Source organism: Gossypium hirsutum, chromosome A10 (genome assembly GCF_007990345.1).
Source record: "Gossypium hirsutum isolate 1008001.06 chromosome A10, Gossypium_hirsutum_v2.1, whole genome shotgun sequence".
In the NCBI taxonomy this organism is placed as follows: Eukaryota; Viridiplantae; Streptophyta; class Magnoliopsida; order Malvales; family Malvaceae; genus Gossypium; species Gossypium hirsutum.
The window spans coordinates 21,057,610-21,081,873 of record NC_053433.1 but is presented as its reverse complement, the minus strand read 5'-3'; the positions used below and the strand labels follow the sequence as shown (position 1 = coordinate 21,081,873).

At 33.5% G+C, this 24,264-nt stretch overlaps 1 protein-coding gene across 3 annotated transcripts; it reads left to right on the top strand.

Moving 5' to 3' along the window:
* Positions 1-776: 776 nt before the first annotated feature.
* On the top strand, positions 777-22,698 carry LOC107897583 (callose synthase 7). 3 transcript variants are annotated; one of them, XM_041078960.1, is made up of 42 exons: positions 777-1,390; positions 3,478-3,578; positions 5,149-5,261; positions 5,353-5,440; positions 5,540-5,650; positions 5,741-5,869; positions 7,295-7,384; positions 7,515-7,609; positions 7,748-7,871; positions 8,433-8,564; positions 8,661-8,737; positions 8,814-8,901; positions 9,397-9,519; positions 9,629-9,746; positions 10,007-10,338; positions 10,495-10,547; positions 10,660-10,720; positions 12,591-12,672; positions 12,777-12,826; positions 12,929-13,015; positions 13,225-13,329; positions 13,626-13,720; positions 13,810-13,891; positions 13,982-14,145; positions 14,296-14,419; positions 14,529-14,632; positions 15,128-15,227; positions 15,317-15,468; positions 16,026-16,135; positions 16,208-16,306; positions 16,416-16,484; positions 16,625-16,775; positions 16,869-16,989; positions 18,327-18,449; positions 18,523-18,641; positions 18,775-18,858; positions 19,093-19,166; positions 19,238-19,467; positions 19,842-20,639; positions 20,749-20,799; positions 21,251-21,436; positions 22,327-22,698. In XM_041078960.1, exons 1-42 carry the CDS (start codon positions 1,189-1,191, stop codon positions 22,561-22,563), a joined length of 5,634 nt encoding a protein of 1,877 aa, XP_040934894.1. In that variant the 5' UTR covers positions 777-1,188; the 3' UTR covers positions 22,564-22,698. The 3 variants fall into 3 exon arrangements, with proteins under 3 accessions (XP_040934894.1, XP_040934893.1, XP_040934895.1); XM_041078959.1 differs by having other exon boundaries at positions 19,054-19,166; XM_041078961.1 differs by lacking the exon at positions 18,775-18,858 and having other exon boundaries at positions 19,054-19,166.
* The last annotated feature ends 1,566 nt before the right edge of the window (positions 22,699-24,264 follow it).

Genomic DNA, 24,264 nt, shown 5'->3' with positions numbered 1-24,264 from the left:
AGCTTTGATACCACTTGTTGGGGATCGACTGGATTAAGCAACAAATAAGTAAAAAATAGCGGAAGAAATTGAAAAATTGAATACACAAATTTAATGTGGAAAAACTGCTCCAAAGAAGATAAAAAAACCACGGGCAAAGATAAATTTACTATAATGAAAAAAAAATGAAGAGTACAAAAGATGGAGATAAAAAATTAAATCGCTAAATCCATAAGTCAAATAATAAAAAAATAATCTAGACTAATCAGAATTCGACTGAAACAAATAACAAAGTTTAACTGAGAGATTATCTCTCAAATTTGACTGAAATATGAGTCTTACTTAACAAAAAGATTGTCGATTTTATACTCTACTATGTTATTTGGTAGAAGCGAATACAAAGAGCAGGTAGAAGGGTTGCCTTAAAAATGAAAAATTATAATTTTAGCTCTTATAAATGATGAAACTATAAATAAATATATGATAAAATTACATTTTACCTCTTTTAAATGAAAAAAATTCTATTCAATCTCTTAAAAAATGATAGGACTATAAATTAATACATGATAAAATTTATATATTTAGATCTAAAGAAATTTAGAATTCAAATTTGATTCTTAAAGGAAATTGGCTTAGTTGTTTTTGTATGTTTGTTTTTTAGGATGAGTGATGGTGATTTGCTTATGCGGGGTGTGTTGTTGTATGACTTAAATAACATTGGTGTCGATATTTCTTGTTAAAGAAAGCAAACACATAGATAAAATCAGATGTCTCAAGGAAAAGAAAAGAAATACATAACCCTTCAAAACACGAAATGAACAAGTTCCCACTTCATTACAATATTGAAACGGTGAAGACTAAAAAAATAAAAAGCAAAAAGCAAAAGAGACGAAAGTAAAGCTGAGTTCCCGCTTCCAAACCCACAGGACAAGTTCCGCAACCAAAAACATTATCATATTTTCAATGCAAACTGACGTTGCTTCCTTCCTTCCTTCTGTATCCCAGCATTAGATTCCAAAGCTGCAAAACAAAAGCGAAAGGAACGTCCAAGCCCTGTCATAAAAATCTTCTTTCTGCTTTGGTTTCTCGTACTATTATATAAACAACTATGATTCTCACTCTTTCTAGCTTTAAATTAAGTGTCAATCACAGCACCTCTGCCGCACTGTGGCACTTTTCTGGGTTTTGCCTTTTTTGTAAATTTGAAGCATGGCTAGTTCGAGCGGCACGAAGCCGTCCCCGCCGGTACGGAGGATGTCGAAGGCGCATGGGATGATGTTTGATCTTCCTAGCAATATCGGGAACTCGGTTGTTGACAGTGACATGGTTCCCTCATCTTTGCCCTCCATTGCTCTCATTCTTCGAGTCGCCAACGAGATTCAGGATGATAATCCCAGAGTTGCCCATCTCTGTAACTTCATTTCTGATTGAACTTCTCATATTCTTTTTGCTTTTATTTTTAAATAATAAACTATGGGTTTTCCAAAGGAGTCGACTACCTTACTTATTATGATTCCTAGTTACATCAAAATATTAACCTTTAGCAGTTGCATTCAGTGTGAAGATATTTTGACAAATAGTAATTTGATAGCCGCAGGGAATTCGTTAACTGAGCTTTTCATTTATGTTAATGAGAATAATCTTATGATAGTAGACTTGTGCTATGTTTGGGAATATGAATCTGAATTTTTAGAGTTGGATTTCATTTGATATATAAATTGTGAGAATGAAATGAACACGATTGTGCATTACGTATAAGTTAGTTAAGATTCATTTGATTATATATTTCAAAGTTACTCAATTTTCTCAAATATCTATAGGTATTTCAAAATCTTCACTAAAAATTGCATCTCGCTTTTAAGTGGTGTTATTCCATATCTATTAAGTCTTGAGTTTCATGTTGTCTTATATTCAATTCGGGCACTCTCTATAGCAAATTGGTTTTAAGTTGAATGCTTAATATCATGGTTCTTAAAGGCAACCGTAGTTTTTCTATAAACGTCTTCACTCTTGGAGTGATTTGAAACATGTCATAGGCAAGGAAAGAAATTTATTTAAACATTTTTCTGATCTTTCTTGTCAGGCAAGACAAACTGATAAAGCTCCCTTTGACTATATTTGGCTGTTTTGGGCGTCTGAGATACAATAGAGACATCTCAGGCTATAGCCAATTTGATTTTCAGGATGGATGCTGGATGCATACCTTAAAACTTTGCATAAATTATTAAGGTACAAATATTTTGAGCTCTAATACTATGCTACAAAAGAAGAGGGTTTGGGTTAAATCAGTGTCATGAAGTGTGCGAAGCACTAGGACCCTTATATTGCCTGAGATGTAAAGATCAAAAAAGGATGCTGGTTTCATTGAAGTAAGGCACAATATCTTAGTTTTGAGTTTTTGTATGTCAGTGTACATATAAAATAAGCTAAGTATATATAAATTTGACAATAAACTCCAAATAATTCTCTGATTTGTCCTGAAAAACATGCAAAACTTTCTTTTCTTTTGTTGGTCAATATGCATGATATCCTTATGATCCCATGCTTGTTGTTGAAGATTCTAACATTAAGTAGAGAGTTGGACGTATTAGAAATAAAGGAAATCAAAGAGAACGTTAAATAGGCAGGCCTCTTTTGCACCTACTTCCCTACAAAAGTTGCCTAAGTGCACTGAATGCACGCTTGATAGAAGGTGCACCTAGTTTGAAAGGGCTTGAATTAGTTTTATTGTTTGGAGCTAAAGCACACTTTAACAACACGGAATTAAATTGAAGATGCCAACCAATGTGGTAGGCTCCTACTTTATATATATACGCCAGAATGGAATCTTGTTATTGCTACCAATGTTAACTTATTTAGTTTTTGCGCAGGAAGTATAATGTGTCCCTTGTTGTCATTGTGGAAATTGGCTTTTGATTAGGCTGTGTAGAGAGGATATATACCAATAGGAGTTAATTATAATTTCTTTTTAGACTTTCAGTGGATCATTGCTTACTGTGCTTCATTTGGCATGAACCCCAATCAAATATTGAAATATCCAACGATTATTCAACTTCACAGTGAAGGAATCTAATAATGATTACATATATAAGAATGTCTTTTTATGTGCGTTTGTTTCCAAAGCGAAGCTGAAAAGCAAGTAACTAGTTATATCAGTCATTGGAGAGCTACATGAATTATTTTCTCCTTATAGCTTCATTCATAATTAACAAGCTTAACTAAGTTTCAATCTTTCAGACGACAGGGATAAGCAAAAACAGCTGTCAGTCATTTTGCCTACTAGAAGGCTTTTTTGATCCTCATGAATGGGATGTTGCCATAAAATCTGTGACGCTGTGTTGTTTCTATTTAATTGTAACCAACCTATCATGTTTTCTTGTTATCTTCTGATATAAGAATTAAAAAAATGTTATAAAATGTGTGGCATAAAGTAATTTCTGTATGCTTGCTAGAATTGAAATTTACTCTTTTAGGCTTTGCTACTTTTTGTATGATTAGGCCGTGTCTATGCATTGAAGGAGGCTGACAGGATGGACCCTGCATCCAATGGACGTGGTGTTCGCCAGCTCAAGACATATTTGTCAACTAAAATAGAAGAGGTATATCTTGTAGTGCCATTAGTTGTCCACTGTTTTCCATTTTGAAATTGAAAAAATGTTCATGTTTTATCAATTCATGTTTGATGTCATTAACATTTCGAATATTAGTTTCTTCTTCTGATATCACATACAAAGAGGAATACATATTCTATTTATGTTTTATTAACTTCATGCTTTATCTTGTTGACATTCTCTGTGCAGTTTATTGGCCAAAGTTTCCTTTTAACTATCTCATATTAAGGCTGAATACCGATTATATATCATCATGATTAACAAAAGAACTATTGCTATATGGTGATTGCAAGAAATTTAACATGGGAAATTTGCATATTTAGCTAATGCATTTTCCTTATTTGCTACAAGGAAAACTGAAGAAAGAAGTTTCATTTCTTCTGTTTATTTATGAGCTTTCATTTTATTTGGACACCTAAAGGCAAAGTAGCTAGATATTGCTCTGAGCATATCGCTTTTTCTAGATGAAGAAATTTTGAGAAACTTGAAATCAATTTGTAACATGAAATATAATTTATGTGTCAGCTAGCATCCTTGTTGAAGAGTGATTTTGATTTATCACTGTTATAGTGAATTTGATCACTGTTATATCGATTACAGACTAAAAGCCTATTGTTAAGTCATTACCTGGCAATGTAAACTTCTAATTTGAGTTGTTTTGTTTATGGTACTTTGGATGCTTATTTTTTTCTCATAATTGTCTTAATATTTATAATAATATTTATTTATTTACCACAAACAAGGGTAGTTAGGTTAATTAGTCATAAAGAGGAAAATGCTTCTGTTAATCCATAAGCAATAATAATCTGTCATGGGATCATCTGAGAACTAGAGACATAATCAGTTAGTGGGATCAGAAATGGATTTTTCTATAGTATCCTAAATTGATACTTGAATCTCTAAATGATTTAGAGACTGTTAATTAGTGGGCTAATTAGGGTTTATTAAGGAGAAGTTACCTCCTTAACATTTGATATGTGGAGCCACCATTACCTTGTGTTTGGATTGGACTTAAACAAGGGAAAGGACGGAAAGGGAAAGTAAAGGGAGTTGAATATCCTTTGCTTTCCCTTGAAATACTCAGTTTTTGTTTACTCCAATTTGGGGAAAAAGCTGGGGAAAGGGAAATAAAAATTTTTTATATGTGAAATACCATTTTTATCCCATTAATTTTTATATATATTATTTTATAAAAATGATATAATCGGAAAAAAATCATTATAATCAATTATTTCTTTTTGTTTCCACAGTTTAACCAAACAAAGGTTGTGAAAATTTCTTTACTTTCCTTTCTTTTACTAATTTTAACTATCCAAACAAAGACATACATACAAACACACATATCATTTCCTTTCCTTAACCTTCCTTTCCTTTCTTTTTCTTTATAGTTGTTTAGTGTTAAGGTAATATTTGCAATTAAGAAATTTGAATATTAATGGTGTTTCCCTTCATTTAAGAGTAGGAATGTATCCCCACTCGTAAGATTTGTTATTGTAGTTTTTACTTTTAGTTTATGTGTTGTGCTTCAAAATCCTTAGGTTGTTTTTTTGCATTGCAGGAAAAAGATGAAATAAAGTGTCAACTTGCAAGAACAGATGAAACGGAAATCCAATTGTATTATCAGATATTCTATGAGAAAAATATTAAAGAGGGGCAAGATACAAAGCAACCGTGAGGCCTTACTTTGAACCATGAACATGCTTAATCTGGCTTAGCATATTGGTTGTTTGTCCTTATCTTCTTCTATTTGTTACTCTTAAAGGGAGGAGATGGCTAAGTTTTATCAGATTGCAATGGTTTTGCGTGATGTGTTGAAAACAGTGTTACCTTCTTCACAAGTTGATTATAAGGTTTGATTCATCTAATTTTGGAATCATTAAACAAGATTCAGGTTCATTTACACTTGCGAGGACTGAAAAAGTACTTCATAATTGATTTTGGCTTGACAGACTGTCAAATATGTTAAAGAACTGGAGAGCAGAAAGGAACAATATGAACATTACAACATTCTTCCGCTCTATGCTGTTGGGATAAAACCGCCAATTATGAAACTCCCTGAGGTAGTTTATTATGCAATATTATGTTATCTTGCTTTTACTTGTTCTCATTAATTGTAGTTCTAACAGTGGTGGTCCCTTGTGCTTGTACAGATCACCGTTGCATTTCAAGTCATACGTAATGTGGAGAATCTGCCAATGCCCATAGCTCATTCAGGTTCAGATGTCAATTTATATGTTAATGACATATTTGATTGGCTATTGTCTCTTTATGGTTTTCAGGTAATGCTTCAAATTCCTACCTCATTTCACCTTTTATTTAATACTATCTCTTGCGCTCTAACCAATATGCATTTCTGGCCTTGTATGTATTTTAACCTATATAAGCTTAACTACCTCATTTCACCTTTTATTTAATACTATCTCTTGCGCTCTAACCAATATGTATTTCTGGCCTTGTATGTATTTTAACCTATATAAGCTTACTTTATTTTTAAGGTCCAATGTTACTTAGGCTGACTGTTTGTTAATAATAGAATCATCAAGGCAATAGATAACAGTACAAGCAAGGTTAGAAAACCAGACTGGAGATCAATTCTCTAGTTCAACTGGTTGCACCAGACTGCTTAATAAAAGTTTTAAGTATTTAAAAATAAATTAACTGTAAATATATATTAAACAGAGTAAATAATTAATCTTGGCTCTATGAAATGGTGTTTATTAAAAAAACTAAGAGGTTGAAGGTTCAAATCTCATCAACTACAAAAAGAAAAAGAAAAAGAAAAAGAAAAGAACAATATAAAACTGCTTTTACTGGTTAAACTGGTTTTCTGCCAGTTCATGATGTTCCGAGTTCTTTATACCATACTAGATTGGGCAGCCTGCTGTTTGCTAGTTAAACTAGTTCAGTTTTTCCATCATTGAGTTCAAGAATATATGGTTCTCTACTCTCTGATGGCAACAGCAGTCTGGTTTTTGGGACCAAAAAGTTCCAGGATGCTTCCAGTAAACCCTTCGGATCTAAACTATAATTATTCACTTTTATCGAATACACCCTCATATTTGCAACAATATAAATGGCTAGATAGGTAGTTAAACACCATGCATAGTTGTTTCTTGCTAAAACTCTTGATCATTTGTGATAGTTTTCTTGAACCCTGTATTTTGTGGGAATAGAGAACGAGTATGGAGTTCTTTTCTCCTGTTTTTTTCTTTTTTAAAGATGTCAAGTTTTCTTTTGGTTTTGTTTTACACGAAGATATGTCAAACATTGTTTGCACTATGAAGGCCACGTCAAAGTTTGTTTAAATGAGGGAGGCTTTCATAATGAAGCAAAGGATTCTTTAACTTGATAGCAGACCCGAGGTGGTTGGGCCGTGATGTGGCTCGAATTTTTTTACTTTCCTTACCCATACCCAGCTTGAAAGCTCATCTTACGATTTAGAAAAGATTAAAATGTTTTTATATTAATTTTTATTCAATGAATAGTAATTTGGGCTGAGCTGGCATAAATTGCAAATTCCAAGTACAGTTCGGCCCAACTTGGGCCAATTTTTTGGGCTGGGTGGGTAAACCTGATCTGTACAGGTTTACTCAATGGCTTTTGTTGATAATTATATCATGAATGTTATTTTCTAAAAGAAAAATAAAAGGAGGCTCCTTTTCATCTAATAACAAGATGTTTTCTTATCCTTTTTGGTATTGAAGAAAGGGAATATAGCAAATCAAAGGGAGCACCTAATATTGCTACTTGCCAACATTCATGCGAGGAGTAGGAATCTTGAAACTTATTATCAGGTAAATCATTTTTCCTCTCTGCAGCTTCATGCTTTCTTTTTGAGTCTCACTTCTCTATTTATGCTTTTGCAGCTTTGGTTAACACTATTATGACATCTTATGTTGATGATTAATACCAAGTTTATTGCAGCTTGATAGTTTTACCATACAACATTTAACTGATGAAATATTCAAGAATTATGAATCATGGTGTTACTATATGCATCGTGAACCAAATATTAAAAGGTATATATTTTCTATGCTTATGAGACAAAGCTTTTCAATTTGTTTACCAAGTTAAATTTATTATGAAAACTTATGCCAGGAATTTAGCACACTGATCTCTTTTTTCTTATGATGTTCACTGAAACCTTAACTTTGTAGATATCCCCAAGGTTATGCAGTACAACAGCTACAACTCATTTATATTGGACTTTATCTTCTCATATGGGGTGAAGCATCAAATATACGGTTCATGCCTGAATGCATTTGCTATATCTTCCACAATGTATGGTTCCTATCACTAATATTAGGATTGCTCCAAGTGCATAATTAATCTTTAGTCATTCTTTTATGATGTGTGTAGTTTATAGCATGGTAGCTAACAGGAATGGTGTAGATCAATAGAGGAAAGAGATGGAAATATGGAAATCTAGAGGGGAAATCAGAGTCTAAAGGCCAGAAGCAACTCAGGAGAAATATAGGTAGAAACATAGAACTAGGGAGAGAACCCGAAAGAGTTAACGGAGGGGGAAAAATCTATATACTTAATATCTCAAATTCTAGCGTTTGTCATCCAATATCTAATCTAAACTAAAATAACATAGGTGTTTATAGGTCTATAGTGTACGAATTTATGTTAAAATGCATAAATGCATAAGAAAGAGGGTATTTGTTTAGCCTTTTTGACTTTTGTCTTGAGCTCAAGTCTGAACCTGAAAATTCCCATACTAATAACATGGTCAAAACTCCATGTTATAACTATTCCCTTTCTCATTATTGTCAGTGTTTTATGGAATCTAGTCATTCTAAAAGTGGCATGCTTAATATTACATTGTTGGTTTTGAAGATGGCAAGCGATGTTTTTGAAACTTTATCTTGCAAAGTGCATCCTGTTAGTGACGCAAACCAAACAGCAGTGCCTGACCACGAATACTTTTTAAGAACTGTCATAACACCTATCTACAAGGTTCTGCTTAAGGTAATTATAATTTATTCTATTTGGAAAATTGTTTGATCCTTTTTTTTTTTTTTTAAAAACTTTAAACCTAAATTCTGATATGATTTGGTGGGAAAGGAAGCAAGAAAAAATAAAGAAGGCAAGGCAAGCCATTCTACATGGAGCAACTATGATGATCTAAATGAGTTCTTTTGGTGAGCTTCTTGAATGTTGAATATGGTTTTGTCTGCACCAATAGATAATTGGAATCCTGAAAATTGTTTTCTCTAGGTCTGAAAATTGCTTTATGCTAAGGTGGAGAAGAGAAGGTGAAAAATATTATTTTCAGCATCTTGATGAAATACCACTTCCAAATGAGGTAGCTTCTTTTCCCTGTTAGTTGCGGCCTTCATCTATGCTAGCCATAAATTTTATTTTCTTAGGTGATTAATTTGAAAATAATTGTTCAATAAAATTAGGTTAAAAAGTTCTAGTTCATAGTAGTTTCTTTTTGTGGAGAGATGATATTGAAAAATCTTAATTGTGCAAGCATGAAAGTTTGGAAGGATTGTTAGTAAATTGGTCATGTTAGTAAAAAAATTATGTTCCTATATCAATGTTTATCATGAATCACCTTTATCAAAGTTTCACAATTTTTTCTAATTCTTTTTTCTTGCATGCGCACTGTGAACTAAAAGTTGATTGTGATTTTGAGTCTTTCGAACTATGTTGATTTGGAGGTTTTGAAATATATTTCTCAGCATCTTCTAAACATATGAGCTTGCTCTCTTTGTTGTCAAATTAATCTCTATTAGTATCTTTCAATTTCTTCTTTTTATTAAGATTTTATTTAAATTACATATGCCCCTTTCAGATTGTTAATCCATGCATTATTGAGAAGAGGAAGCATAAAACCAACTTTGTTGAAGGCCGCACGTTTCTGCACTTATATAGAAGTTTTCACCGAATGTGGATATTCTTCGTAGTGGCTTTCCAGGTAGTCTTTTTTAACCTTCTGTCTTGAATTTTTCTTACTCTTTTACACAATCAGTTGATTGCATCTGTATATTTCTTTCCTTTTCTTATATATTTATTTTATATTTCAGGCTATGGTAATAGTTGCATGGAGGCGTTCTGGATCTGTTTATACTGTTTTTGATGAAGGTTTCTTAAGAAGACTGTTAAGCATTTTCATTACTTCTGCTGTTCTCAATCTTTTTGAAGGTAACAAAAATTTTCATATGACACTTAATGTAGGTAAAGAAGCAGTCTTATATAAATGTCCATGATTTGAAATACCATATATTCATGATAATGGTTCCTGCCTGCTATTCACAATTTTGTTTTTTAGAACAATGCTATTCATAAAGTTTATATATCAATACACTTACAAGTTCTGCAATCAGTTATACCCTAACTTAATGACAGGCGTTTAATGGAGTAAGTTCATGGTTTTCACCTTTGCATTTATTCCTTCTCTGCAGCTGTTCTGGATGTAGCTCTTACTTTCAACGCTTGGAGGAGCTTTGAATTTAACCAAATACTGCGGTACCTTTTGAAATTGATCATGGGAGCTATTTGGGTTGTGATTTTGCCAATAGGTTATTCCATTTCTGTGAAGAATCCAACTGGGGTCATCAAGTTCCTAAAGCATTGGACTGGGGATATGCAAAACCAGTCATTATATAATTATCTCATCGTACTTTATCTGATACCAGATTTACTTGCTACTGTATTATTTGTGCTTCCACTTTTGCGGAAAAAGTTGGAGCTTTCAAACTGGCGGATAGTTACTCTTGTTATGTGGTGGAATCAGGTAAGCATATCAAGCATTATTTATGTTTGACATTTTTTGTGCTTTCATTTTGTTACTTCAGTTGTATGCAAATTTGCTTCTATTCCCGTTTATCTTCCACCCTTATGTATTGCTTAAATTTGCTCTACTTTTGTGCATATATATTTTTTGCTCCAGCCTAAACTTTATGTGGGAAGAGGCATGCATGAGGACTTCTTCTCACTCTTAAAGTAAGAGAAAAAAAATGTTTTTGGTTGTTGCTTTCTCAACAATGTTTCTGGCTCTTCTAAATACGCTTCATGTTAAACTTGTTCCACTGACAGAATTATTGAATGCACTTAGGTACATGATGTTTTGGATTATGTTGCTAGTCATCAAGCTAACATTCAGCTATTTTGTTGAGGTGATATCTGCTTTATATTTACGAATCAGTTGAAGATTAAAATTCTGAAATGTTAAAATTAGCTAAATATTGGTTTCAATTACATTAATCATTGTTCATAATTACATGTGATTATCTATTTTACACGTTTACCCTCATGGTATATGATGTTTATCGTGTTTTATTTTAAAATGAAACTTAGTAAGTCAAAAGTGGCATGCAACATTAAAGCAAACTACGAAATTCTTAATACTTGGAGTTGTTGAAAATGCATTTGTAATTTTAGGTTCAATTTAACTGATGCCAAATAAATTGTTTCCACAGCCGGATGCTCTGTGTTTTATTTTCCCCTCTAAAGCATCTAGTAATCTGATATGTGTGATAATCATGCATCTTAATTGAAAAAATCTAGATAGGGAAGCTTAATTCTTAACATTCTTTGATTTTTGTTGCTTCTTTTACAAGTTAAATTATCCGTTCTTATTCTTGAATTTAGGAATAATAGCAGAAGAAATCAATGGAACTAATTCTTTTAAGAATTCCTGTCCTTTCAAGAATCCAACCTAAAGCCAATTGGTAACAAGTGGAGGGCCCAACTAATATACAACCACAAAAAAGTTATTTAATAGATGCGGAATAGTACCAGTTAATACTCCTCGTGCGTAGCTCAAAAGAGACTACATGTAGATAACCTCTCCAAGAGTTATCAACCCCACTTGGGGTTAGATAGGAAGAACAACAAACCGGAACATAGTTTTGATCCCATGTTAAGCATCAAACTAAAACCAATTTGCAATAGGCAGAGGGACCCAACTTTGATATAAGACATAGGTAAGCCAATACATAAACATAATAGAGGTTGCATAACACCACTTAACCGTATGGATCATAATCTGGAATTTCGTCACTGGTCATATGAAATAAAGTTATGATTTGGGAAAACATAATGTTATATAGCCTTATTGGGGAAAAATATAATTAATATTTTTATGGAGTCTTGTCTTGGATGTCGATCTTTCTTTACTGCAGGTAATAAAGAAATTTGCCAGTCATTTATTGTCTTTGTTGACAGAAACTTACTCCAATAGATATAAACACAATGGTGAACTGCAGCTGATAAAGGAATAGAGGGAACAGGATAATCATTTAAGCTTGTTGGAGAAGAATGCAAGTAGTTTGGCCATCACTTGCATTTTTCTGCAACATGCTAAAAACCTCTTGCTGTTCTACGGAGGTTATTATCCTTTTTTTTTTCCCAAGGTGTCAAGAAAGAATATACCAGATAAAATATGTGATAATTATAGGAGTTAAAAGAATTTTGGTTTCTTTAGTTCTTGACTTCCTGCGGGATCACAAGTAGGCAAAAGTGAAGCTAAAAAGAGCTGGCAAAAGGCCTCCTCTTAACCCCACACACTTTTGAAAGACCTTGTTTGCAAATAAAAAAATTTTACTTTGGCCATTATAGAAATCTCCCTTTAGGATAATGTTGCATCTGACTTGTTAAGTTTTATAATTGGTTACTAGCTTTCCATTTTGAGTTTTGCTGTTGATTTCTTTTTCTTCTTTTTGTACTTTTAATTGTTAAAACATTAAACATCCTAGAAAGTTCTGCAAATATATATTACCGAAGAAAAAATATTTGGGGATTTTTTTTTTTTTAAGTTTCTTTGCCATTCGTGTATTTTTCATAGAAGTCTCTTCCACATATATTTTTTCTCCCTCCACCCACAAACAGAAATTAGTGATTTCATCCCCTGCAGCTAGATTGCTAGTTTATGCTGCTATTGATCTTTCTACATTTGTGTCAGTTTTTATGAATTAGTTTTCTTGACAATATGCTAAAACCAAATAAAGGTTGCTTTTAACCTCTATTACTTGCTTTCACTTTAAGATTTTTCCACTTGTGCGACCAACCAAGGAAATTTTGGATATGCATGTCGAAAACTATCTACTGTACAAGATTGTTCCAAATGGTAATATACCTCTTTTTTTACATTTTATTTTCCCTTGTGATTATTTTACTCTCTTTTTATATCTTTCTGTAGCATTAGTAATTGAAATTCTAAACCTTCTGTAGTTGCTCATAATGTCGGAGCTCTTATAGCAATATGGGCTCCAATTATCTTGGTAAGCATTTAAGAACCTTGTAATGGAAAATTTGATGCCATGATCATAATTCTTGTTGCTTAATAGCTTGTTTCATTATCTGAGTGTTTTACTCATGCATAGGTTTATTTTATGGATGCTCAAATATGGTATGCCATTTTTTCTACCCTTTTTGGTGGGGTTCTTGGAGCCTTCCGACATGTGGGTGAGGTATGCAGTAATCTTGTGCTCAAGCTACTAGAAATATGATAATTAAAAACTGAGTATACGAATGTGTGCACATGTATAAATGCATACACTCTGCGACCTGCGCACATGTATGTATTGAAGTATGATTTTGTGGAAACTCTGAAGATTTGCGAAGTTACATTAGGGAGATTACCTTCTTAAATTTTTTCTTTTATTGAATTATTTAATAGATACGTACACTTGGGATGCTGCGATCCAGATTTCGAAGTGTACCTCGAGCTTTTATTGAACGTTTTTTGCCATCAGCACATCATGATTCAAATACAAAACTCTCGGTAATGCCAATTGCGCATATTCTAGCATCATTTGCAGTTTCTCTTAAATGTTTAAGTTTTTTGTGCATCATTCCAGATATCAAAAAACTTCTTCTAAATATAATTTTTGTCAATTTTCTTTTTTCTCCACTTTTGTAATTTTTATAAAATCTCTTTGGGTTAGCAAAAAAAGCATTTGCTATCAATCGATATGTTATCTTATCATCACTATATATGAAGATGATTTTGATCCTTTTCCTCCTTCATTTGATATTACTTTTGTTCTTTTGAATAAATTAAAACACTTCTCATGGCAGGATAATTCAATTGAACAAAAGAACATGGCTATTTTTTCTCAAATGTGGAATGAATTCATTTGTTCCCTGCGTGAGGAGGATCTAATTAGCAATAAGTGAGGATTTCTTTCATACACTTTATTCCAGATGAAATATAAAGATTTATATGATGACTCGCCTTTTCTCTTGCCTGAAAATTCACCAGGGATCAAGAATTGTTGCTTGTCCCATGTTCTCCAAGTGATGACTCTGTGATTCGGTGGCCACTTTTCTTGCTAGCTAGTAAGGTAAACACTATTCAGTATATTTTCAGGTTTACTTTTCCATGTGACGCAGGTTGTTTATGTTATAGATTATCCCCGTGCAACGTCTTACAGATTCCTGCTGCATTGAACATAGCAAAAGATTCTAAGAGGAAGGAGGATGCCAAGTTGATTAAACTGATCAACAGTGACTTTTACATGCATTCAGCGGTGGTTGAGTGTTATAAGACGATCAAATGTCTTATAGATGGCCTTCTGGAAGACGAGGCTGATAAGAAGTAAGGTCGAAGTGTTCATATTCTTGGCTTGAACTTACAGATGTAGTCCTAAATATCCTCTAGTAATTTAACTTTGTATCTAAGAGATTCCTTGTTTTTTGTCTCAATTAATCATCTTCTAATTTTTGCCTTCTTCTCATCCTGGAATAGGATTGTACTGAAGATTTATGATGAAGTATCTAATAGTCTACAACAGGGGAAGTTTCTGAAAGAATTCAAGATGAGTGGTATGCCTTTGCTCAGTGTAAAGTTGGAGAAGTGGCTAAAGATCTTGGTAGAAATTGAGCTTAATCTGTGTTCTCTTCTTTTGTGTTTTTCCTCTGCTTTCTTTTTCTTAGTGGCATACATTTAAGCACTCTGTTACTTGAGTTCGTTTGTTGCAGATGGCTGATCATTGGGATGATGAAATATACAAGGCCCAGATAACCAAAGCTCTGCAGGGTATCATGGATACTGTTACACATGATGTTATGATTAACGGCCAGAAGTAAGAACTGAAAATTATAACCTTCGCATCAAAAAGAATTCTTCTCTCTTTCTGATCAGATACTTTAACTGCCTTACCTAAAATGAAAATGAAAATGAAAAAAAAAAAAAGAATCATTTTAGATGCTCAGCAGACTGTTTACAACAAAAAGTTTTATCATTATGTAAGGAGATAAGAAAATATGTTCTTATTCTAAATATAAAACCAGTAGTATCCACAGCTCAACAAATTCAAATTTACCCCCAGATTTCTTGGTATTTTATGATTGGGATTAGCAACCACAACTTGACTAGTGAAGCCTCAAATTTAGATCTGTACTTTTGATGAAATCCCGTAAAATAAGCCATCCTAGATGTAATCAAGCAACCATCAATCTTTGTGAAACAAAATTCTGCTAGTTTTTGAAATTTGAACCAGGTAATTTTCTGAACTCTTATACCATTGAACGAGTCTTTATCACTAACATGGGCAATGAATTTCCTCTTCTCTCTTTAGAGCTCTTCAAGGAGCTTCTGTTTATCAGAATAGCAAAGATGGGCAGAGTTTTGAAAAGATTAACACTCAGGATATACGGCACAAATCTTGGAAGGACAAGGCAATGAATCCTCTTTTACATATCCTTTTTTAGTTTGAAATATTGCTAATTGAGATTTGCTTATTATCCTATTCTTCAATTCTCTATAGATCTCTAGGCTCCATTTTCTTCTGACTTTCAAGGAATCTGCTGCTGATGTGCCTCGAAATTCAGAGGCTCGACGCCGTATTACTTTTTTTGCCAATTCATTATTTATGAATATGCCAACTGCGCCCAGAGTTAGTGATATGCGCTCCTTCAGGTCAGTGACCATTGACAATTTCTCAATGTTCTTACACTGAATGACAGCTTGGGAATCTTACGTGACTCGTTGATAATCAATGTAAAAGCGATGGACTGATGGCTCCTTTCAAACTAGTAATATTGCAATACTCCCTCAATCCCACTAAATTTGTCACATTTTGAATTTTATTGGTAAAAAATTTTCAACTTTGACCTCTTATTCTTTAAATTTTATTATGGATAAAGATTGAAAAAATATATTATAAAAACATTCGAAGTAGTTTTTAAATATACCTTTCTCACAAACTTTAATTAATTAATTATTTAAAAGAATTGAAGTCAAAGTTTAAAAAGTTTGACATCAAAAATGTCAACTGTGACATTTTTAGTGGGATAGGAGTATCTTCTTCTCTTTTTCTTTTTCATGAATGAATAATGTTGGCAGGGTCATGCCACGGGAATTATTATCTTGAATCTAGAAATTGGTCAAGGACCTTTATGGTTGTTAGAGAAGATGTGTTTTGTAATTATTCTTTCTAATCTAACTTTTATTTATTTCTCAATTTATTATGTCAGTGTTTTGACTCCATATTACTCGGAACATATTCTTTTTACTGATGATGAGCTTAATAAAGAAAACGAGGATGGGATATCAACTTTGTTCTACCTACAGAAGATATATCCAGGTGAGTTACTATTATTTTTATCGTTATCTGCAATAACGTGAGCTTATTAAGCTAGTACTGTCTCCAAATTAGATGAATGGACCAACTTCCGGGAGCGAATGCATTACCAAGAGAGCAAAGAGGCTATCTGTAACTGGGCAACTTACAGAGGACAGACACTTTTTAGATCAGGTCTGCATAATGATGGTCAACTTAGCAATCCATCATAAACCAACTTTAGTTGTGGATGATTATTTCTATATATTTTACATGATAACATCATCATATATGTTTCTGTCAGTGCGAGGGATGATGTACTACAGGAAAGCCCTAGAACTCCAATGTGCCTTGGAATTACCTAATCATAATGGTTTGTGGCATTCTAGACACACATTCAGTTAGAAATATGAACTGTTATCTTCATTTTTACATTTCAAGGTCTTGTATCTTTTAGGATTTTTACCACCAAATATCATGCCATGCAACTATTAACTAGATATTACTTTGCAGCTTCAAGGGAAGAGGACTCTGCTCGAGCGCAAGCTCTGCCTGATTTAAAATTCACCTATGTTGTATCTTGTCAGATCTATGGAACTCTGAAAAATTCTGATGATTCTCACGATCAAAGTCGTCAAAGAAGTATTCTGAATCTCATGCTTATGTATGTTACCTGTTAATACACCATTATAAGACCAAAATTTTCCATGTAAATTAAAACTTTTTATGAATCATTCGTCATTTTAATATTGTACAGGCATCCATCTTTACGTATTGCCTATATTGATGAAAGAGAGGAGACTGTTAATGGAGAATCTGAAAAATCTTTTTACTCTGTTCTTGTCAAGGGAGGTGATAAATTTGATGGCTATGAAAGGGTAAGTGCTTGTTTTATCAGGATCTTCATTTTTCTTTTTCTTTGTTAAATTTCCGTGTTATTTTGATTGATTGCTACGATGCAATTCTACCAACCTTATTTGCTATCCAAGTCATCCCCATCCCATTTATGGTTTATTTAAACCCAATAGGGCATGCATGAGGTTGAGTGAAGCTAGTTGTTAACCAGATGAGGCAATGCATTCTTTAACCTGTCACTGCTATACATACTAGATTTGGCATACTATCTAGGTTGAAAAAATGTGTTCTACAATGAAAGTAGAAGTTATTTGATAAAAATGTGGTGGGATAAAAAGGTTACACACTTAAAATTAAGTACTTTAGGAGGTGGATAACTCTTGTTTTAAATGTATATATAAAAAGAAATTAATATTCCTAGTTTTATTTTCTTGTTATAGTTTTACTTTAATTTTTATGCCAACTTTCGAAATAGGCGTCACTTGTGATACCAAACTTGATATGAAACTCTATAGTAGTAGAGATAGGCAAGATTAATCTTTATTTCAATTTATAATTTATTTATATTTTTCCAGCTTCCACTAGCTTTTCTGCTTTCTTTGGTTGGTTCTTAATAGGGAAGAAACTCAATTACTGTCTAGTTCCTAAAGAAGTTTATAGATATTAGAGATTAGCAAATTTTTTATTGATTTGGACACAACATTCTCTTGCTTATGATGAAAACCCCTTACGAGCTCAAACAGTTAACTGCCATCATCCATTTTGTTGAAGTACTTCATCAAACTTCTGATATGAAAGTTGAAGAAGTGCACATACAAAAATCTCAACTGATGATAGGGCAAAATAAAGTAAAAATATTTCCTTGACATTAGAGAAGTTTATAGATATTAGAGGTTAGCAAAATTTTGATTGATTTGGACACAACATTCTCTTGGTTATGATGAAAATCCCTTACGAGCTTTAACTGCTATCATCCATTTTGTTGAAGTACTTCATCAAACTTCTGATATGAAAGTTGAAGAAGTGCACATACAAAAATCTCAACTGATGATAGCCAAAATAAAGTAAAAATATTTCCTTGACAATCAAACATAATGATTGACTGATAATTTGATACCAATCTAATAAATGGTGCTATGAATTTTTACAATGACAATGTGCCTGCTTCAGAACATCATAGACATGATAGTGAAAGCAAATTGCTTTTTTCTCTCTGTTGATAGTTATGTATCTGGCACATATATTTTATCAAAGACAATAGTCCAATGCAGATCTATTGGGCCATAAGATTATGTCAGTTTAATAACATATGTGATTGTTTACGACATCCTTTTACATGGATTATTCATTGTACGTCTAGGAAATATACCGCATCAAACTTCCGGGTCCTCCAACAAAAATTGGTGAAGGAAAACCTGAAAACCAAAACCATGCCCTTATTTTTACTCGAGGAGAAGCCTTGCAGACTATAGACATGAATCAGGTAGCTGTTTTTTCTCCTTCTCAAAATAGGTCTGTAAGGTTCTAGAACATCATTTAATACTTTGTTTTTTTAGGATAACTATTTTGAAGAGGCTTTTAAAATGAGAAATGTTTTGGAAGAGTTTGAACACTCCTGTCGCTGGCAACGGAAACCTACAATATTAGGTTTAAGGGAGCATATATTTACTGGAAGGTTAGTCTTACCTGTTGTGATTATAGATTTTGATCTTGGTTTGTTTAATGATGTGCACCAGCAAGTCAAAAACCAATCATTTCACAGAATAATGTCCAGATACTAACATGTTAGTATTTTTTTAATTTGACAGTGTTTCATCACTTGCTTGGTTTATGTCCAATCAAGAGACTAGCTTTGTGACTATTGGCCAACGCTTTTTAGCAAGTCCTCTGAGGTTCCCTGAAATTTTCATCTTGACTAAATTTTTACTTGGGAAATATTGTATATTGATTGTTGCTAATATTCACATGGTGTGCTAGTTAAAATTTGATAACAGGGGCCTCTCCACCTATTACCAATTGGTTTTACGTTGGGGGCCCATCTAAAATTTAACACCAGTATAGTTTCCATGATTATCTCATCTTCGCAGGGTACGATTCCATTATGGTCACCCTGACATATTTGACAGAATCTTCCACATAACAAGGGGCGGCATTAGCAAAGCTTCAAAAACTATTAATTTAAGTGAAGATATATTTGCAGGTACACATCAGCAACTAATCCAACTAATTCCGTAAGTTTAATATTTTGGCTAATTCCACTAGAGGTTTCAGGGTTCAACTCAACTCTCCGAGGGGGATATATAACACATCATGATTACATCCAAGTTGGAAAGGGACGTGATGTGGGTATGAATCAAATATCATCTTTTGAGGCTAAAGTTGCAAATGGAAATGGAGAGCAAACACTTAGCCGTGATGTGTATCGCCTTGGATGTCGATTTGATTTCTTTAGAATGCTATCATTTTACTTTACAACAGTTGGTTTCTATTTTAATAGCATGGTGAGCAAACCGAACTAATTTCTTCCTTTATGTGGTTTTATGTACTTGAATATGTGGTAAATGGATAAAGTTCAGGTGATCAGATATCATTTATATAGCCTAATAGCATGTACTTTTGGGGGAAGGGTTAATTTGGTTTCCTCAGTTGTGAAGCAGAATTTCTTTGCATGTCTACAATTAGTCATTTCAGAAATTAACTCCATAAATACTATAACTTATTACTTGGTTCTATCTTTTTTAATGAGATAAAGCATAGCATCAAGCTACAAGGCTGGTTCATATTATTTGACGTTTGTTTTTCTTTTTATGCCTCCTGCACTCTTGCAATGTGAATAAACATTTATTCCTCTGTTTTTGGCATTACATTGTTTCAGGTTACTGTGCTTACAGTATATTTGTTCCTCTATGGACGTTTGTATTTGGTTATGAGTGGAATGGAAAAAGAGATCCTAGAGAATTCAATTATAAATCAGAACAAGTCCCTGGAAGCAGCTTTAATTCCTCAGTCACTCTTTCAAATGGGTTTGTTATTGGTTTTGCCTATGCTTATGGAAATTAGCCTGGAGAAAGGGTTCCGCACTGCTCTGGCTGACTTTATCATCATGCAGCTGCAGCTAGCCTCTGTATTCTTTACATTTCAGCTCGGAACAAAAGCACATTATTTTGGGAGAACAATCTTGCATGGAGGTTCTAAATATCGAGCTACTGGGCGTGGATTTGTTGTTTTTCATGCCAAGTTTGCTGATAACTATAGATTGTACTCACGAAGTCACTTTGTGAAAGGGTTTGAACTCGGTATACTACTGGTTGTATACGAAGTTTATGGTGTATCATATCGCCGCTCAAGTCTTTATTTATTTATCACCTGCTCAATCTGGTTCTTGGTTGGGTCCTGGCTATTTGCTCCCTTTGTCTTTAACCCTTCTGGTTTTGACTGGCAAAAGACGGTGGATGATTGGGCAGATTGGAAGCGTTGGATGGGATTTCGCGGAGGTATTGGTATTCAGCCTGAAAAAAGTTGGGAATCGTGGTGGGAAAGAGAACATGAGCACCTTAAATACACAAATATACGAGGAAGGGTGCTTGAAATTATTCTTGCACTTCGTTTCTTTGTCTATCAATATGGAATTGTCTACCACCTTGACATAGCTCATCACAGTAGGAGTTGGAGGGTACATTTTGCCATTTTCACTGATATAAATTTTTTTCTTGCCTTATTAAACATCATTTAGGTTAAAGATCATCCTCTCTTTGATCTTGTTTTAACCTATAATTTTGCAGGTTTACGGACTCTCTTGGGGTGTTATCGCTGCAGTTTTCTTATTGTCAAAGGTACAGAATGAAACTAGTTTGTAGCGGAGAGGGGCGGAAGCATATAATTAAATGTTTCTCAATTGGTGTCCACACCTATTAAGAATTGTGTTTCCTGTAGTCTTATTAAAACTGGGCTTCTCCAGCAGAGCCCAGGTGTGCTCTGTTGTTGCTGCCTAAGCGCTTGTAATTTGGTTGTCCATGTATAGGCCTTTGTTGAGCTACATGTGAGGAAGAGTATTAAGTGGTGTTATCCTACATCCATTAATATTGTGTTTTCTGTTGTCTTATATTCGAGTCTAGCCTATGCATGAATTTTTGCTTGCATACACCTACAAGTATGCTCTCTCTTATATTATTTTTAATCCGTAATTAGATATATTTTTGGTTTAGAAATAACTCATAGATAAGGTTTTCTTTTCTTCTCTTTCTATATTGTACGTTGACAGATTGATTTGGTATTTTGCTGCAGATAGTATCGGTTGGTAGACAACTGCTGGGAAAAGAACTTGAGCTAGTATTCAGAATGCTCAAAGCATTTCTGTTTCTTGCCTGCTTGGGAATAACCATACTCTTATCCAAAACATATGGCCTCACTATATCAGATCTATTGGCTGCTGTCCTTGCCTTCTTGCCCACGGGCTGGGGCATTCTTCTTGTAAGTTTCAATCTTTCCTAAAGGTTTAATACATAAATAGCCCCTGAACTTTACACCTTTTCACTATTTGGTATCTGAAGGGAAAAAATAAGGTACTTAACCTGTACTACGTTTTCCATGGCATGGTTCACTCATACTGTCACTACATGTAAGGTCAAAGTATTTTCTAAGTGCTGACATGGCATAGACCCCACACATGATGTCTTGGTATTGATCAACCTTGCTAAATTAGCATTTTACAAAACAGCTTAAATCCATTGGCTTAACTTGCTTGACAAAAATAAATTTCATATACTCAATTGTGATTTTTTTTAGACACTAAATTGTTGAAAGACATAGTTCAGAGACCAATTTACATATTAGCCTTTTTCCAAAATTGTGTAGTATTTAGGGGTGTAATCGAGAAGCTTGCCTTCGAGCTCAACTCAAAATTCAAGACTTGAAGCTCGGATTAAGCTCGATGGAATTTCACTTTTAAAAGTTTGGGCTCAATTTAAAATTGAACAGTTTGAGCTCGCTTGATTAGGCTCGTTTTTCAGTAAAATCCTCATGCTCAATTTCAAGCTTGATTTTTATGCTCGAGCTCAAGTTCTAGTTTGAATTGAAATTTTTAGTATTAATTAATATTAAAGTATATATTAAAAAGAAACTCAATTAGGCTTGCGAGCTACTCAAGTCAAGCAATAAGATACTAGAATTCAGCTCCCTCGATAGCTCCAGTTTTTCGAACTTGACCTTAACTAAGACAATGACTGAACCGAAACTGGTGTCTTGTTTACAGTCCTAATAGAATTGTCATGTCTTATAAATTGTTTTTAATCATGTCTTACAATTTTAATGTATAATTAATAAACATGACATTCCATTGATTTGTGCTTCCAAAATCGAAGATCGGGCAAGCATGCAGGCCATGGTTGAAGGGGCTAATGCGGAATTTTATGAAGGAGATGAGCAGGGCGTATGACTACATTATGGCATTGCTGCTTTTCATGCCCATAGCCATTTTAGCATGGCTTCCATTTGTATCTGAATTCCAGACTCGCATCCTCTTCAATCAAGCTTTTAGCAGAGGTCTTCAAATTTCTATCATTCTTGCTGGCAGGAAAGACAAGTCCTCACTAAAATGATTTTATTTATTTATTTGTTTTATGTAATATTGTGATTTTGGTAATGTGATGGAGCAATTTCTCTATTAAATTCATTTGTTAAATTTAAACTATGGTGTTCTTATCTTTATTAATGACATTTTTACTTTAGGGCAATTCAAAGATAATTTGTATGTATATTAAAAAAAAGTAGATATACATGCACTAAACTATAATTATATCCAACATTTACGTTTGAGTATGAGTAGCATATATTGCAATTATTTTGATATATATCTAACGTAAAGTTGGATTCGATTCCAGTCAACTTTTCTGCTCATAAAACTAGAATACTCTCTTTTAAATAAACATCTAATATCATTAAGCTCCCAGCCGCTGTCACTGTCAATGGAGATGGGAAGGGGATGACCGGAGAGAGCAAATCCGAAAGGGCTATCCAGAATATGACCAGCTAAATCACCTCCGAGGAGGAGCCAAGGTTTGGGGTAGAGCCACCAGGATTGCTGTCTCCATCGTGGAACACGTCGGGTACATCGACGGCTTTTCATCCAACGCCATTGAGAGGGCATCAGCAATCAGCCAACTCTGGTACGGTGCAACATCATCGGCATCAACGTGTCCGACCCATGAAGGCGAAACAATGACGGTGCGCCACCTCGCGCTATGACCGCACCGGAACGTACGAAACAAAAGCCGAGAAAATTGGAGCTTGTCCAGCGGCGGAAAAAAGGGAAAATCCAAGCAAGTTGCCGCCTGTCGCCGGCTAAGGTAACCCGACACAAAAGCAAGGGCGGCTGCTTGAATTATTTTTCCGAAAAGAACAGCAAAAGTAAAAGGACCGACATAGGCAGTCAGAGATATGAGCGGCGCTGGCGCTAGGGCCGAACGGCCGCTCACAAAAGACCAAGGCAGCAACGATTAAGGAGGGTGTGAGAGAAAAAAGGGAAACACTTGGCTATATGTTGGCAAAATTAAAATCGAAAAAGTTTTAAATTTTGAGGAAATAAGAATTTTGGATTTCGAGATGAATTGAATTTTTATCATTTGAATAACTTGAATAATATATTAGTATAATTAATTTTTTTATTTATATTAATTTTAAAAATAAGTAAATTGATCTTGTAATAATTAAAAAAATTAAAAGTAATTTTTAAAATTTAAAATATTTATAAAAATTCTAAATTTTGTATTTTAAAAAAAATTATAAAATTTAAAAAATATATAACAAAGTTGAAAATTTAAATTTTTATAAAATAATAATTTTGAAATCTAAATAAGTAATTAATGATTCAAATTTATCATACTAAAATATCTTATTATTTCTTTCTTTAAAAAATTTAAATATATATGGTTTCAAATTTATGCACTCTAACATGGAAGTAGCTATATTGTAACAAAATTTTATTTAATATTATTATTTTTTCTAATTTAAATCAAATAATTTCACTCGATTCGCCCGAACGCTTCCCCTTAATTTGAGTTATCCGAAAATTCAAAAATAAGAAAAGGAAAAATTGCGTCATTTTGATAAATGTTTACCTTTTCTAAAGTTAAAAGTCAAAACTATCAAGTTAAAAAATAAAACTACGTTGTTTTGATAAATGTTTATCGAATAATCTCTCTGTCCTTCCAGAATCACCCCACTTTCCCTTTTTCCTTTACTCAAAATTAATCTAAAAGCTTGTACTTTATCTGCTAATTAAATAATCGGTCCATGTAAAT